This window comes from Petaurus breviceps, unplaced genomic scaffold, assembly GCF_028583685.1.
Source record: "Petaurus breviceps papuanus isolate PSGF00001 unplaced genomic scaffold, PetGlider_PUasm1.0 76, whole genome shotgun sequence".
NCBI lineage: Eukaryota > Metazoa > Chordata > Mammalia > Diprotodontia > Petauridae > Petaurus > Petaurus breviceps.
Window position 1 is genome coordinate 51,704,392 of NW_027186473.1, and position 15,594 is coordinate 51,719,985.

The 15,594-nt window shown below is 39.4% G+C and overlaps 1 protein-coding gene across 1 annotated transcript in view; it reads left to right on the forward strand.

Moving 5' to 3' along the window:
- Window positions 1-15,594, forward strand: part of ARHGAP10 (Rho GTPase activating protein 10) — a 392,686-nt gene that overhangs the window by 142,459 nt on the left and 234,633 nt on the right. Inside the window, exon 4 of the mRNA XM_069105012.1 lies at window positions 2,494-2,727. Within this exon, the coding sequence (XP_068961113.1) occupies window positions 2,494-2,727 (234 nt within the window). The remainder of the gene's footprint in view (window positions 1-2,493; window positions 2,728-15,594) is intronic.

A 15,594-nucleotide genomic window follows, 5' to 3' on the forward strand; every position in this document is an offset into this window, starting at 1 on the left:
GGCACACTGCAACATTTCAGAGACATTGTGAACAATTCCATTTTTTGGCTTGTTCTATACACACTTGTGTGTATATGTGCGTATATTTATATATACATACACTTACTCATGTATCCAAATGAGGAAAGTTAGGCTTTCATGTTTTTAGATCAGATTTTAAATGTCTTGCCCATAGTCGTACCCCAGAGGAATCCGAGGCAGGATTCCAGCTCGAACCCTCCCTGCCTCCATCTATTCACTGTGCCACCTGTCTGCCCCTAGATATTGGGAATTACTGGGGGACTTAGCACCCTTCTGATTGGGAGAGATACTGTGGTTAGCTGATAGTGGTCTTAGAGTTAAGACGGCTCAATTTCAGATCTCCCTTTTGATACAAGCTATATGACCATAGGCAAGCCACTTCACTTGTGTGAGTCTCTTTGCTTATGTGTGAATGATAATACCCTAGAGTTTAGCACAGTGTCTGGGACATTTTTGTTCAGTCGTGTCCGACTCTTTTAAGACTCCTTTTGGAGTTTTCTTGGCAAAGTGGTTTGCCATTTTGTGGTATTTCACATTGTGTAGTAGTAGTGGAGGGGAGGGTCACGTCACACTGTGCCTCATACAGTTGGAGTGGTTTGCCATTTCCTTCTCCAACTCATTTACAGTTGTGGAAACTGAGACATAAAAGGTTAAGTGACTTGCCCAGGGCCACACAGCTAATACATGTCTGAGGCAAACTTAGAACTCTGGAAGATGCATTTTACTGACTCTAGGCTTGGCACTCTGTCCACTATGCTACCTAGCTGCTTGGAATGTAGTAAGTAGTTAATAAAGGCTTGTTGATTTGACATGACAGTAGTACCTACTTCATAAGTTCATTGTGAGGCTTGTATGAGATGATGTATATTTGATGCTTTGCAAACTTTAAGGTGCTATATAATATACATTATAGTGTTAATATTAACAATATTAATGATAATAATTTTAACTTCATCTGCCTTGGCTGCTTGAATAGTAAAAATAACATTTAGTTTCAAAATTGGTTTTGTTGATGTTATTAGTCTAACAATTTGGCAGCAGCAAGCCAGTCATGGTCCAAGGAAGGTGGAACTTGGAACATCTAACAGGTAAGGTTCATATCTTTCCAGAGTGCTGTGACCTCCACAGACATCTTATCTTTCTAGTTTTCTAAAAAAAAAAAAAAAACCAAACCTAAACCAAAAGCAAACCTTCTGCTAAATTAGGACTCAAGAACCTAGGGAAGGCCACAGAAAACAAGGACAGATGTAAATTATTTTTCACATGAGGATGAATTTCTGACAAGTTTTGTTTGCAAATTGAATCATATCTTAAATATCTAGCAGGACCTGTCTTTGCCTTTGTGCTTTTAATTCTCTGGGTGGTTCACATAATTTAGGACAAGGTCTAGAAGTTGATATTGCTGGAAGATGCTATTTTGGGCCTACCCTTTTTCCTATTTGATTTTTTTTCTTTTTGATGTTGTAAGCCCAGTGTTGTAAGATGAGGTTGCAGTGTGGCATGACCTTCCCCTCCCAACCAGCCACTTAATGTTTTGGGTGTATTAACTTTTTCTGTTAACCTTAGAAATAGCCATACTTTGGTGATAGGGGTAAGGAATGGACATGTGCTTTTATTATTGTAGGAAATTCTCTAAGACTGTTAAGTTGCAGAGAGGATAATGACTTGCATTGTTAGATGGTGCTTCCTCTTTGGGAGAGTGTGCTAACACCAAATAAACCAGTGGTCCTGTGCTAATAAGAGATATTTATCTAGTACTTAAAAGGTTGCAAAGTACTTTACACTTCATCTCATGTGAGCCTCACCTCCTGTCAGTACTAGAGCTCCTGTTTATTATCTGCACTTTCAAAGATGAGGCAACTGAGTTACTTGGGCTACTTGCCCAAGGTTATCCAGGTAATAAGTATCAGAGATAGAATTTGAATTCAGATCTTCCTGACTGACTCCTGGTTCAGTCCTCAGTGCACTATGCCAGATTCTTTCTTGATATATTATAAAATATTGTTGGGTAGAATGGGTAGTTGTATTAACTAATGAGTCTTGTGGATACCAACTTGAGCCACAATTACAGGCCTATACATAATTTAATCTGATTACCAAAAAAAGGAATGTGGCAAATTTAAATTTCGGGGGGGGGGCGGATCTCAAACAGAAGAGTTTTGTTGATATATGTGATAGACCCCTTTGTTGGTGAGAGAAACAGCTCCCTGAGTCCTCCCTTGAAGAGTGGAAGGAGTAATATTGCATATTTTAGTCAAATTTTCCCCCACTCTTGTCTTCCCTCACCACCCTTACAAAAGTTCTGGTGCTTTCTGAAGTTGAGAAGCGATCTGGTTGTTGGCAGGATGAGATGAAACTCTTAATTATGTTATTCACTTGAGCTCTGGGTGGGGTGGATGGAAATGTAATGCTCACTTTTTCCTCTGTGGGAATCTAACACTCTGCCCTTTTGTTATCACCCTTGTTCTCTAGGCATTAAGTGTAACGGAGACCCTGATTAAGCCTTTGGAAAAATTCAGGAAAGAGAAGCTTGGAGCTGTGAAGGTTTGTCCCTTGTTGGAATGTACTTGTAAACAGAACATGTCTTGCTGTTTCATAATGCTGGTTTACCTACATTTGGAAACTCGGAGAGTTCCTGTTTTACACTTTATGGGAATTTTCTTCCTTTGGGGTGAATATGAAGTCATGAATACAAATACAGATTCCTAGGAAGATAGTCAAAATCACCATTGTGATAGCCTTTTCCATTCCTCAAACTAGTTTATGTGTTTAGCCTACTGGTACCAAATCATTTGAGACCTCCTTTTACCAGTCAAGGCTAATGAAGATGGAGATGGCAATAAAAACTGACTTCCGTATGATGTAATAAATTGTAATAAATATTGTTGGGTAGAACGGGCTATTATATTAACTGATGAATATTGTAGGTTCCAACTTGAGCCAGGATTACAGGTCTATACATAATTTAATTTGATTACCAAAATAGGAATGTGGCAAATTTAAATTTCCAGAGGAGGCGAGGGAAAGAGAAAATCTCAAACAGAAGTGTTTTATTGATATATGTGATAGACCCCTTTGTTGTGAGAGAGAGCTCCCTGAGTCCTCCCTTGAAGAGTAGAAAGAGTAATATTTTGCAAAGTGCTCTATGTACGTGTGGTTAAGAGAACCTCAGAATAAAATAGCATCTTTTTCTTTCATGCAAGTTCTAATAATTAAAAAAAATAGTTCATAGTCTGGGAGGTAAGTAATATTTTAGGTAAATTACATATATTTACCAGTCCATTTTGGGATCTGGACATTATTTAAGCATGAATACTGTCACTGCCAAAGAGTTCCCTGGGATATATTGGTTTAGCAGTGGCAAATGGTTGGAATCTTGGTTTTGTGTTATATTCTAGAGGTGTTACATCTGGTCACCTTTCTTGTATCACATGTGGGAGAAATTATGTTTATTGTGGATGAGGGGCAGCTAGGTGGTGAAGTAAATAGAGAGCCAGGCCTGGAGTCAGGAAGATTCCTCTTCCTGAGTTCAAATCTGGCCACAGACATTTACTAGTTGTGTGACCCTGGGCAAGTTACTTAACCCTGTTTGTCTCAGTTTTCCTCATCTGGAAAATGAGCTGGAGAAGGAAAAGGCCAAACACTCCAGTATCTTTGCCAAGAGAACCCCAAATGGGATCACAAACAGACAGACATGACGGAAATGACTCAACAACATCGTGGACCTTTTCTGCTTTGTGATCTCAGGTAGAACTGCTCAGAGGGAAGGGAACAATAATTTATCTAGTGTGCCAGTCACTGTGCTAAGTGTTTTTTACAAATATTATCTCACTTGATCCTCACACTTGTGAGGTAGGTGCTATTATTATCCACATTTTACATTGCAGGAAACTGAGGCAAATAGGTTTGAAGAGACTTGCCCAGGGGTTACCTAGCTCTTAAGTCTCATGCTGGATTTGAACTCATTGACTTCATGGCCAGCACTCTGTCTACTGAATCATCAGCTGTCTCTCAAGAGAACAGAAGACTGGGCAAGAGTTTTTCTAGATTAAAGTATTTTGTACTTAATACAGATATAAGTATGAGGCTGTTTATCTGACAGTGCAAACACCACAAGCCTTTCGTATTTTACAATTGAATCTGTTAAAAATGTCTTAATGATATTAAAAAAAAATCAGTGCTACTTTCTAATGCTTATGCCCTCATAAAAAGCCCTCCCTAGTAACAAATTAGTATGATTATGCAAAAACAGCCCAGTTCATAGGTTGTCTCATAACATAGGCATCCTTTCACACTTCACTCTACCCCCTCTCCCTTGAGATTACAGTTATGTTTCATTTAGTCTTCTGAAATCAGAATTTATCATTGCATTTATCAGAGTTCCGATTTCTTTTAATCTAATATTTAATTCTAAAATAATTCAAATACATAGGCTCCTGGAGCTCCAAGGGATGGTAGTGATTATGTGGTTTACTTCTTTTGTTACAGATGAAGAAATTGAGGTCCAGAGAGGTGTAAAGTGTCTTGCTCAAAGTTGTAAAGGTTGTATATACAGCAGATTTGAGCATAGAACCTTTGACTTCATGTGCAATGCTTTTTTCTATGATGTTGGATCTATCTAATTGCAGATAGATAGTCAATATCTACCTGCATATAGCCCTCATACAAATGATTTTTTTTAGAGCCCTGTGGTTAAAATATTGTTTTCTCTGTTTTTTTTTTTTTTGTATTTTTATGTCTTTTTAAGTCCAGTTTGAACTGACCTTTCAGATCCATTCCAATTCTGGTATCTTCTCTTTCATTCTTAATTTCACAGCATTACTAAATCTCAGGGTTGGAAGAGACCTCAGGGGCCATCTAGTCCTCCTATCTGATTAAGAATCCTCTCTCAAATTTACCTCTAACGTGATCAGCCAGTCTTTACTTTAAGACTTCATGGTAGACAGAGCCCATTTCCTCCCTACATAATTGATTCTACTTTTGGACAGTTGTGATGGGTAGAACGTTTTTCCTTATATCCAATGTCATTTAAAGAGGTAAAGAAGACAATTTGAGGGTGGGTCTCCTTTATTTTTGCTTAAAAAGCATTTTCTTTAAACTGAAAATAAACCTGGAATTGGGTGTTTTGGTTAAATACTCTGTGTATGACACCGTATTCATGTAGAAGACTGGATTGGGAGCTGAGAGCACCTGGATTCTTCATAACAGCTATTCTTATTTCAGTGTATGAATTAGTTTTTTTTCCCTTTTCAAATTAGAGCTTGAACAAAAGGTTCTATTTCAAAACTGAAGCTTCAGAGTGACTTTTAAAAGATGAATATATCTCATTATGTCTGTCATTTATTTAATGAAATTCTTTTTTTCTGTATATGCATTTATAGGATCATAGGTTAGATTTAGGGCTAGAAAGGATGGTGGAGGGTATTCAGTCCAATCCTTTCTTTCATTTTACTGAAGCATTTTACCTGATAGAGGTAAAGAGACTTGCCTAAGGTCCCACAGATGGTAAGTAGAACAGACAGGATTTATACTCATATATTTGATCCCAAGTTCATTGTTTTTTCTACTGTATAATAATATCTCTGTCATATTTGTCTTCTATCTTTCACTCTTCTTGCCAAATATGCCTGATCTCCCTTCATTGGGAAAGGTAATGCTTGCCAAGAGGTATCACAGAGCTCTTTGCAAAGTAAACAATTCTATTTGGATGCTAAACCTGGCTTCCCTGTTTTCTCTCTTACTTATTTACTTACTTCCTCAGCTTTCCCTCTGGCCTCCCTTCCCCCAAATGGTAGAGCCAGTTCCCAGGACCTTTTTGTCCACTTGGACCTCTGAGTTGAAATAGTGAGTGTCCTTATTGATTCAGGCTAGTTTATCAGAAGGGTTGATGATGGGATGAGAATGGGGGTGCTTTATTGCTAGAACACTCTAATTCTCACATTAGAACCTCTATGGAATTGTAGTTTACCTTCTTAGAGTAAATAAGATTGTTCCTAGGAACCAGAAATATCCTGAGAATCTGGATATTGAATTGCTTTGTGAAGCCAAATACCCTTTCATTTGTTTAGAAAAAAAAATATTGTTTTGTTTCTGGCTAACTGGCCTGTAGTGAACCCTGAAAACCTTACTTAGAGCTGAGAGGCACCTTAGAGGTCACATAGCTGAAACTTTTATTTGATAAATGGGGAAACTGAGGTTTAGAGAGGGTGCATGTCTTGGTCAAGGTCCCATAGGTAGGTCATGTCAGAACCAGAACTCAAACTTAGGTTTCCTGGGTCCCCGTTCAGTGCTGCTCCCATTTCTTTCCATTGCATCCCAAAATATCTCACCAACATAATTTTCACATGAGGATTAAATGATTTTGGCAAGGGAAGAGGGATGGGGGTAGGGAAACAGATGACCTTATTGGAGTTTTTCCACACATGATTATCAGGATTTCTAGTCGTCCCCTTCCCTCCCCTTTGTTCCATCTAGTATCATTATTCCCTTTTTAAGATGGAGGCTATTTTTTACCATCTGTTTCAGTTCTGTTTAAGCATGATTTCTTCAATTCCTGGAGCCACAAACATGTACACAATCTTGGCTTTTGCTGACTTTGAATTGCTAGGTGGTTTCTGTTATTGGGATATTGTCAGGATTAAAAAACAAAACAAAACTGAAAATAAAAGCAGAAGTCTCTGAATCCCTCCATCCTTTAAACCCAGAAATACAAACATTTATTAAATGTTTGCTGTATGGAGAGCATCATGCCAGGTCCTGGAGGGAATAAAAATTCTAGAGAAGACAATAGTGCCTGCACTCACAGAGCTTACAATCTTATTAGGAGAATGTATAAGTCTACCCAAAGAAATATGATTCAGAATACTCTAAGATAAGTATACAAGAAAGGAATAAAGAACTCACATTTGAATAGTGCTCTAAGATCATGGGATCCCAGGTCTAGCTAGAACTGGGAAAGGACCTCAGAGGACATCTAGGTCAGCCGCCTCATTTTACAAATGAGGAAACTGATATTCAAGGAAAAGGGGCTCATACATGTAGTCAATTTTAGAGGCAGAACTTGAATCTGGCTTTGCTGACATCAGAGTCAATGCTCTCCTCACTGTACCACATTTACCTTTTCTCACAACAATACTGTGAGGCAGATATTGGAAGTCCTGTTTTGCTCATTTTATGGATGAGAAAACAGACTGGGTGAAAGGACTTGTCCAGGGTTTCATAGTTACTAATTGTTGTTTAATCTTGGGTTGGATTCAGTGCCTCCTGATTCAAAGTTCAGTTCTCTCTCCATTATACCATGATATGTAAATAAGATCCTTTGATAGGTTTGTGAGGGAGAAAGATTGTTATCAAGAGGGGATGTGGATCAGGGATTGCCTTGAAGAAGAAGCAGTATTCAGGCCTTAAAGAACGGATAGGATTTTGATGGGTATAGATAGAAGGAAAGAGGTTATTCTAGGCATGAGGAAATAGCACACCAGAAGCATAGGGGAGATGAAGCTTGGACTCTATATGGTGGGCTGAGAACAGGCCTTTATAGAATGTGTTAGAGCATGTAAAGGGTGGAGGGGGATGAGAGAGGTAGATTGTGGAAGTCTTTGAGTGCTATGTGAACGGGTCATCAAGCTTTATTGCGTAACTACTTTGTGCTAGGCTCTGTGCTAAAGGAAGAAAATCTAAGAGAAGTCAAAGCAGTGGTCCCTGCCTTCTGGGAGCTCCCATCCTGATGGAGGAGACATTGTGGGAACAACTGTGTACATATAAGATGCAGGGTAAATGGGAAATAATTTCCAAGGGAAGATTCTGGCAGTGAAGTAAGAAAGGCCTGGGAAAGGCCTTTTGCAGAAGGTGTGTTTTGAGCTGAGTGCTGGAGGAAGTCAGGAGGTGTAAGTGAGGAGGGACGATATTCCAGGCATGGGACATGGCCAGTCAGGAGATGTAGTGTCCTGTTCAAGTAACAGCAAGAGGACCGCTGGTCACTGGCTCACTTTATTATTTATTTACACACACACACACACACACACACACACACACACACACACACACACGCGCGCGCGTGCGCGCGTTTAGTTTTTTAATCAAACTAATGTGTTATGGAATGTCTATTCTGGCATAAGAAAACTCCCTTATATTCTCAACTTTCTTCACAAGCATTATGTCTACTTATTGTTTTCCCTCTGAGGACACTTCTTTCTTTGTAATTTGCTCCAGTACAGGAGGCTAGCCCCTCATCTCACATCCTGAGGACTAGGGCCTTTGTTAGCTCTTGCTGCTTGAAAACTGTCTCCTTACCTGCAGGATATTGACCCACTTTCCTCTTCTGACATCATCCTTAGGGAGTTATCATCTACCTTGATTGTCCAGCTCAGACCCTGGCTTTGTATTTCCTTAGCCAGTGCAGTGGATAAAGTGTCCGCTCGGAGTCAGGAAGACCTCAGTTCAGTTCTGACCTCGGACATTTACTAGTTGTGTGAGCTTGGGCAGGTCACTTAACCCTTGTTTGCCTCAGTTTCTTCATCTGTAAATTGCTGATAATAATAGCATCTATCTCCCTATTGTTTTGACGATCAGATGAGATTATAATTGCAAAGTGCTTAGCACAGCATTTGGCACATAGTAAGCACTATATACTTTTAGGTGTCTTTGTGGTCATCGCCATCATCATCATCGTCATCATCATCATCATCATCATCAATCATCATCCCCCAGTATTCTACTCTGGCCATACCTTGGAGCTCATTATGGACTGTAGATTTAGAACTGAGAGGGACCCTAGAAGTTATCTTTTTCAATTCTCTCATTTTACAGATGAGGGAACCAAATCCTGGAGAGTTTTAACTGACTTGTTTAGGATCACACAGTGTCCGTGCTGGAGCTTGGATTTGGATGTAGTTCCTCAGGCTCCAGATCAGCATTTTTACTCTTGGCGCCATGTTGTTTTCCATTGGAATTGTTCCACCTTTTAACGTTCCCATCTGATATTTTCCTCTCTGACTATAGTCCTTATAGTTCTACCTATCACAGTATGTCTTAATTCAGTAGACATTAATAAGTGCCATCTGTGTGGAAGGCAGTGTTTGGTATTGGGGGTACAAAGACTAATTGCTTCTGCCCACAGGGAGCTCGTGTTCTGCGGGCATTCACACAGATGAATACAAAATAATTTAAGGAGAAAAGGCACCAACTCTTGGAGGGGGAGGATCAGAAAAGGCTGAGAACTTACTCTTCATCTTCGTCACTGCTCTAGCTTTTACCCCTCTCTGGTGCTTCATTCTCTCAGCCGTCCATTCTCCCGTTGCTTTCCTGCCCAGCATGGACTTTAGAATCAGCTATTTCAGTGCTTTTGCTCACATCCTGTGACATCATTCCCCTTTGATACCTCCTCCATGCCAATTAAAAAACATTACAGCTAGAGCTGGAAGGAACCTCGGAGGTCACCTATCCTAACCTCCTCATGTTACAGAAGAGGAAACTGAAGCCCAGGGAGATTAAATGACTTTTCCAAGGTGACACAGGTAGGGAGAGGCCTGTCTCTAGAACGAATATTGATTACTGCCTTTCCCTGTTTGAGGATGCTGATGCTACCTTCTTTTTCTGCTCCAGGCTTGTCTGGTGTTGCTGGGGAAAAATCATAAAGCCATGCTGATTGGCCCCACTACTAATTTATGCTGTTGTCACCAATGCCATTTACATTGTGCTTGCTATTTAAACTCTGCCGGTCCCTCACTGCTGTGCAGCAAATGTGTTCCATCATTGCATGAAGTTCAGATGGAAAGAAGGGGTAATTATATCTCAAACTTAAGGACCCTTTGCTGAAACACAGTGGCGTTTGTCCTATAGCATTCCATGTGTGAAAGCAAGTAATTCTGTTTCACTTAGTGGGCGGGGTGTTGTCCCTCAGCTAAATTCTTTGTTCCCAAAGACATGATGTCATCAGTTACTTTTCCAAACTTACCCTTATTAGTCTCATTTTCATGCATACATAATGCATTTGCTGAATTGATTTGAATGTTTTGTTTGCTGATGTCAACATTCCTGGGTCCTCTGATTCTTCACCAGAAATTGACTGAGAAAACACATTTTTAAATGGTTTCCACTAATTACTAGGCAACAGGAGTCATGAATTTGCTTTGTTAATTTTACTTACTTTTAAATTTTGTTTTACTTTTTTCAGTGAACACAGATCTGTTTTTCTTACTCTTATTCCTCCTCTTCTCCCCATTGGGAAAAGAAAAAAAGGGAAATCAAGACCCTTGTAACAGATATGCTTAGCCAAGTGAACCTAATTCTGTCATTAGTCATATTCAATAAATATGTGTTACATTCTGTACCCTGAGTCTATTATCTCTCAGTCAGAAGGTGTGTAGCATGTTACCTCATCAGTCCTTTAGAATCACAGTCAATTAGACAATTTTATTTTATTCAGGGGAGCAACCATGAGTGAACACTTACTTTTATGCCAGTTATTAATGGGTGACTGATAGAGTCAACAAAGGCAATGACATTCAAAAAGGTAGTAAGATTAATAATGATGATAATAATAGCAAACATTCATATAGCACTTTAAAGTCTTCCCAGTATATTGCATACATTATCTCATTTCATCCCAACAACTTTAGGTGGTGGGTGTTATGTTGTTCCCATTTACAGAAGAGGAAAGTGTGACTGAGAAAGGTGAAATGATTTTCCCAGCATCACAGAGGCAATAAATCATCAGGCCAGCAAGTATTTATTAAGTGCTTATTATGTATCTGGCAATGTGCCAAGCACTTGGAATGCAAATTCAGGTATTACAAAGGGGTATCAAAGGTTATCTCATCTCCTCTACCTACCCTTCTCCAAGTGTGACTGATTATTACAGGGAGAGCAAGCAGGAGGTTGAAATGGCTATTGGCTAGCCATTTTGCTGTCCTCAGAAAGAGAGGTGGTACAGAGCTAGAATTTTATCTGTTTGTTCCCTCACATATTGTAAGTCTAGAGGATATAGTTTTCAGGATAAAGCTAAACTCCTGACAATTATTTCTCAAGGGGGAAAGAGGACCCAAATGTAAAGTCAACAAAACAGCTCAAGTTGTGTCTTCTTAATGTTAAATGGCAAGAGACCCCATTCCATCAGCTCTCTTTCTCCTGCACTGGCCTCTTTCACTTGCTTGGGACCCTGCATGCATAGCAGGGAGATGCTACTCCTTCCTCCTTTTATCTTTTCTTGGCCTGGCCTGGCCTGCCTTCAAGAATAGGAGAGGAATGATATTTCATAGCTTCCTTTACTGATCTGGTGCCTGAGCGTCCTAAAAACCCCCAGAGGATACAACCTTGAGGCCAAACCCTTATTGTGCTTTTAATAATCCTCTTGAAGTCATTAGGAAATGATTAACAAACTCCCACTTGGTAACAGCTGAGAGATTCTGAACGCCCAGCCTTCATTATACAAATTCCCTTTTCTGCCCCCCACTGCCCATTCCCTTCAAGCCCTTGCAGGTTTAATGTCCCACTCTAAAGATGCCCATTCATTCCATTGGAATATGAACTCCAGGGGTAACAAAGTTGCTTTCATCTTAAATCTTTTCCTTTTTCACTCCTTTCATATTTTGACTTTTTCCTGAGACCCAGCTCCCTCCTGATGACAGATCCTCACTATCCAAACCCTTTAGCCCTGGCTGTACTTTCATACAAACCCCAGCTCCCTCCTTGAGTCCCATTGTGACCTCGGGCTCTCCCTCTACCACAGCTACTCAGCAGCCTCTCCTGATCCCAGGTTCATTCAGTCAGTATCTCTTGTTGTCTACTGATTGCAGGACACCCACTCCCCTTTCTTTATTAATATATTTTTATTTATTTCATTAAATATTTCCAAATACATGTACATTTTTTAACATTTTGAAAATTTTGAGCTCCAAATTCTGATCCTTCATTCTCTCAGCTATCTCTATGCTTTTGTTGCTTTCCTGCCCAGCATGGACTTTAGAATCAGCTATTTCAGTGCTTTTGCTCACATCCTGTGACATCATTCCCCTTTGATACCTCCTCCATGCCAATTAAAAAACATTACAGCTAGAGCTGGAAGGAACCTCAGAGGTCACCTATCCTAACCTCCTCATGTTACAGAAGAGGAAACTGAAGCCCAGGGAGATTAAGTGACTTTCCCAAGGTGACACAGGTAGGGAGAGGCCTGTCTCTGGAACAAGCATTGATTACTGCCTTTCCCTGTTTGAGGATGCTGGTGCCACCTTCTTTTTCTGCTCCAGGCTTGTCTGGTGTTGCTGGGGAAGAATCATAAAGCCATGCTGATTGGCCCCACTACTAATTTATGCTGCTGTCACCCATGCCATTTACATTGTGTTTGCTATTTAACCTCTGCTAGGCCCTCACTGCTGCTCTCTCCTTCCCCTCTTTGAGAAGACAATTTGATACTGATTATGTACATGTGAAGTTATGTAAAACATTTCCATACTAAGTCTTGATGTCAAAGAAAATGCAGACCAAAAAATAAAAAGAAATACATAAAAATAAAATTAAAAAGTATGCTTCAGTTGGCATTCAGAGTTCATTAGTTCTGTTTCTGGAGGTGGATAGCATTTTTTCATTGTGGGTCTTTTGGAATTGTCTTGGATTATTATTTTGATCATAATAGCTTAAGTCTTTCACAGGTGATCATCCTTATAATATTGCTGTTACTGTCTATAGTGTTTTCCTGGTTCTGCTCACTTCACTTTGAATGAGTTTATATAAGTCATCCAAGGTTTTTCTGAAAGCATCCTGCTCATCATTTCTTTTTTTGGGGGGAAGGAGAGAGACTTTTCTTCTATTACATGTAGTTACATTCTGAGTTGTCTCTCTGTCTCAAAATCCTGCATTAGAGAAAGCCAATGTTTGACACAGATATATATGTAAACCTATATAATATGTAGTTTCATATAATAGTTCTTTCTCTGGTGGTGGATAGCATCTTCCTTTATAGGTCCTTTGTAGTTGCTTTGAATATTAGTATTACTCAGAATACCTTAATCATTCACAGTTGCTCTTTGGATGGTATTGTTGTTACTATATGCAACATTGTCTTGATTCTGCTCATTTCACTTTTCATTACTTTATGTAAGTTTTTTCATGTTTTTTGTAAAGTCAGTCTGTTCATCCTTTCTTATAGCACTACAGTAGTATTCCATCACAATCTGTGTATCACAACTCGTTCAACCATTCCCCAGTTGATGGGTATCTTCTTAATTCTTCGCCACTACCAAAAAGCCTGCTATGAATATTTTTGTCCAAATAGGTCCTTTCCCCTTTTCTTTGATATCTTTGGAATACACACCTAGTAATTATATTACTGAGTCAAAGGGTATGTATGGTTTTATAGCCCTTTGACCTTAGTTCCAAATTGTTCTCCAGATTGATTGGACCAGTTCACAACTCCTCATATTCCCTCCAGCATTTGTCATTTTCCTTTTCTGTCATGTTAGCCAATCTGACAGGTATGACGTGATACCTCAGAATTTAACTAGCATGGCTCTCATCTGTAGTGGTTTCCAGCATTTTTTTCATGCGACTGTTGATAACTTTGATTTCTTCTGAAAGTTGCCTGTTTATATCCTTTGATCATTTATCAACTGGGAAACACCTTATTTTTTTTTTTTATAAATTTGTCTCAGTTTCCTATATACTTGAGAAATGAGACCTTTTTTTAGAGAAACACGCTCTAAAATTTCCATTTTCTACTTTCCTTCTAATCTTGGCTGCAATATTTGTTTGTCAAAAGCTTTTTAGTTTCATGTAGTCAAATTATCCATTTTACTTCTTTTGATCTTCTCTATCTCTTGTTCGGTCATAAACTCTTCCTTTAGGCTTAGATCTGACAAGTGCATGCATTTTTCCATACTCCCCCCAGTTTACTTATGATATCACCCTTTGTGTCTAAATCATTTAGCCATTTTGACTTTATCTTGGTATATGATATGAGGTATCAGTTTATGCAACTACTGCCCAACTCTTTCTAGTTTTTCCAGTAATTTTTTCAAATGGACTCCCTTCTTTCTTCAGTGCATTCAGTGCCTGTAATCTTTCACTCTTCCCCAACTCCTGCCCTCATACCAGAGGACTTCAGTATATGTGAATTTTCTCTCAAACGTTTTTATCTTCCAGTTTCTCAACATGCTTACTTCTTGTGACCTACTCTTCACCTAGTTATACATACAGAGGGTCATACCCTTGATCTTGCCATTACCCACAAATGCTCTGCTTCCAGGTTTATAAACTCTGAAACCTTCCTGTTTCATTGCCATCTATTATCATTCTACTTCCCCCTCTATCTTGAAACCCCAAACCTTGTTGTTCATCCACACTGTGACTCCCCTCATCCCATGACTACTTAATTTTTTCCAGGCTCTCTCTTCTGCAGTGGCTGTTTTCCTTCCTTTCTTCCCCATCTTGGTCCCATAATGAATCAGTTGAACTCTACACTGTTGAGACTTCTGTTGAGTCTCTTGCCTGCTTGTGCCATCGCCCTCAGCCCTGGGTTAGTCTCTCTACTTGCTGCTATTGCTTCTACTCATGTGTTGCTGAATGAAGCTAGAGAAAGTCACAAAATTGTGCTGACTGGGTCCACTACAGATTGATGTTATGTAATATCAATAGGTCCTCATTTCAGTAGATAATCTTTTTTACATCTCTATTGACTCATCATCACACTCACCAAAATGGCTTTCCCAAACCTTTTCTTTCATCCTCAAATCTTCCATAGTCCCCCCTCTTCCCACCTTCTTATTTCAGAAGCTTGTATCATATTTTACTGAAAAAAATTGAGGCCATTGGCTTAAAGACCTTCCTCTTCTCTACTCCTCAACGTACATCTCCCAGATGCCTTTTGTTAATGTTTCCTTGTTCATCCCTGTCTCATATAATGAGACCTCCTTCCCGAGGTTAACCCCTGTACATGCACAAATGATCCCATTTCATCCCATCTTTTCCAGTAGAGTGCCTCCTCTAGTATCTCTACTCTTTCCGCTTACATTAATCTCTTCTTATCTTTTTCTGCTTCCATACTGCCTACAAATATGTACATGTCTCACTTGATCCATCCATCATCTCTAGCTATCAGTATGGAAGTATTTTGTTGGCCCTGATTCACGTCACCACTAATACAGAATACAAGCCCTCTGTATTTTCAAAGATGATCTAGCATCTATATATTATTTTACGGTTTGAGTTATTCAAAAATGTTATCTTAATTGATCCTCACAACAGCCCACTGCAGTAGGTACTATTCTTATCCATATTTTATAGATGAGGAAACATAGGCAAACAAAAGTTGTCACTTTCCTAGGGCCACATTGTTAGTAAATGTCTGAGGTAGGATTTGAACTCAGGTCTTCCTGTCCCCAGGCTCTATATGCTACACCCCTTGGCTACCTAAGTAGATAATGCCCTAAGATTTCTTCATCCCTTGCTCTGAGGCCAGTTTGGTTAACCAACTCAGCTGGGTCCTTGGATAATGGATATACAACCTGTCACCTGGTGCATTCTCAGAAAGTTCTTTGAGCTTTGGTAGCACCTGTGAAAACTTGAGGCTGTCAATAATGA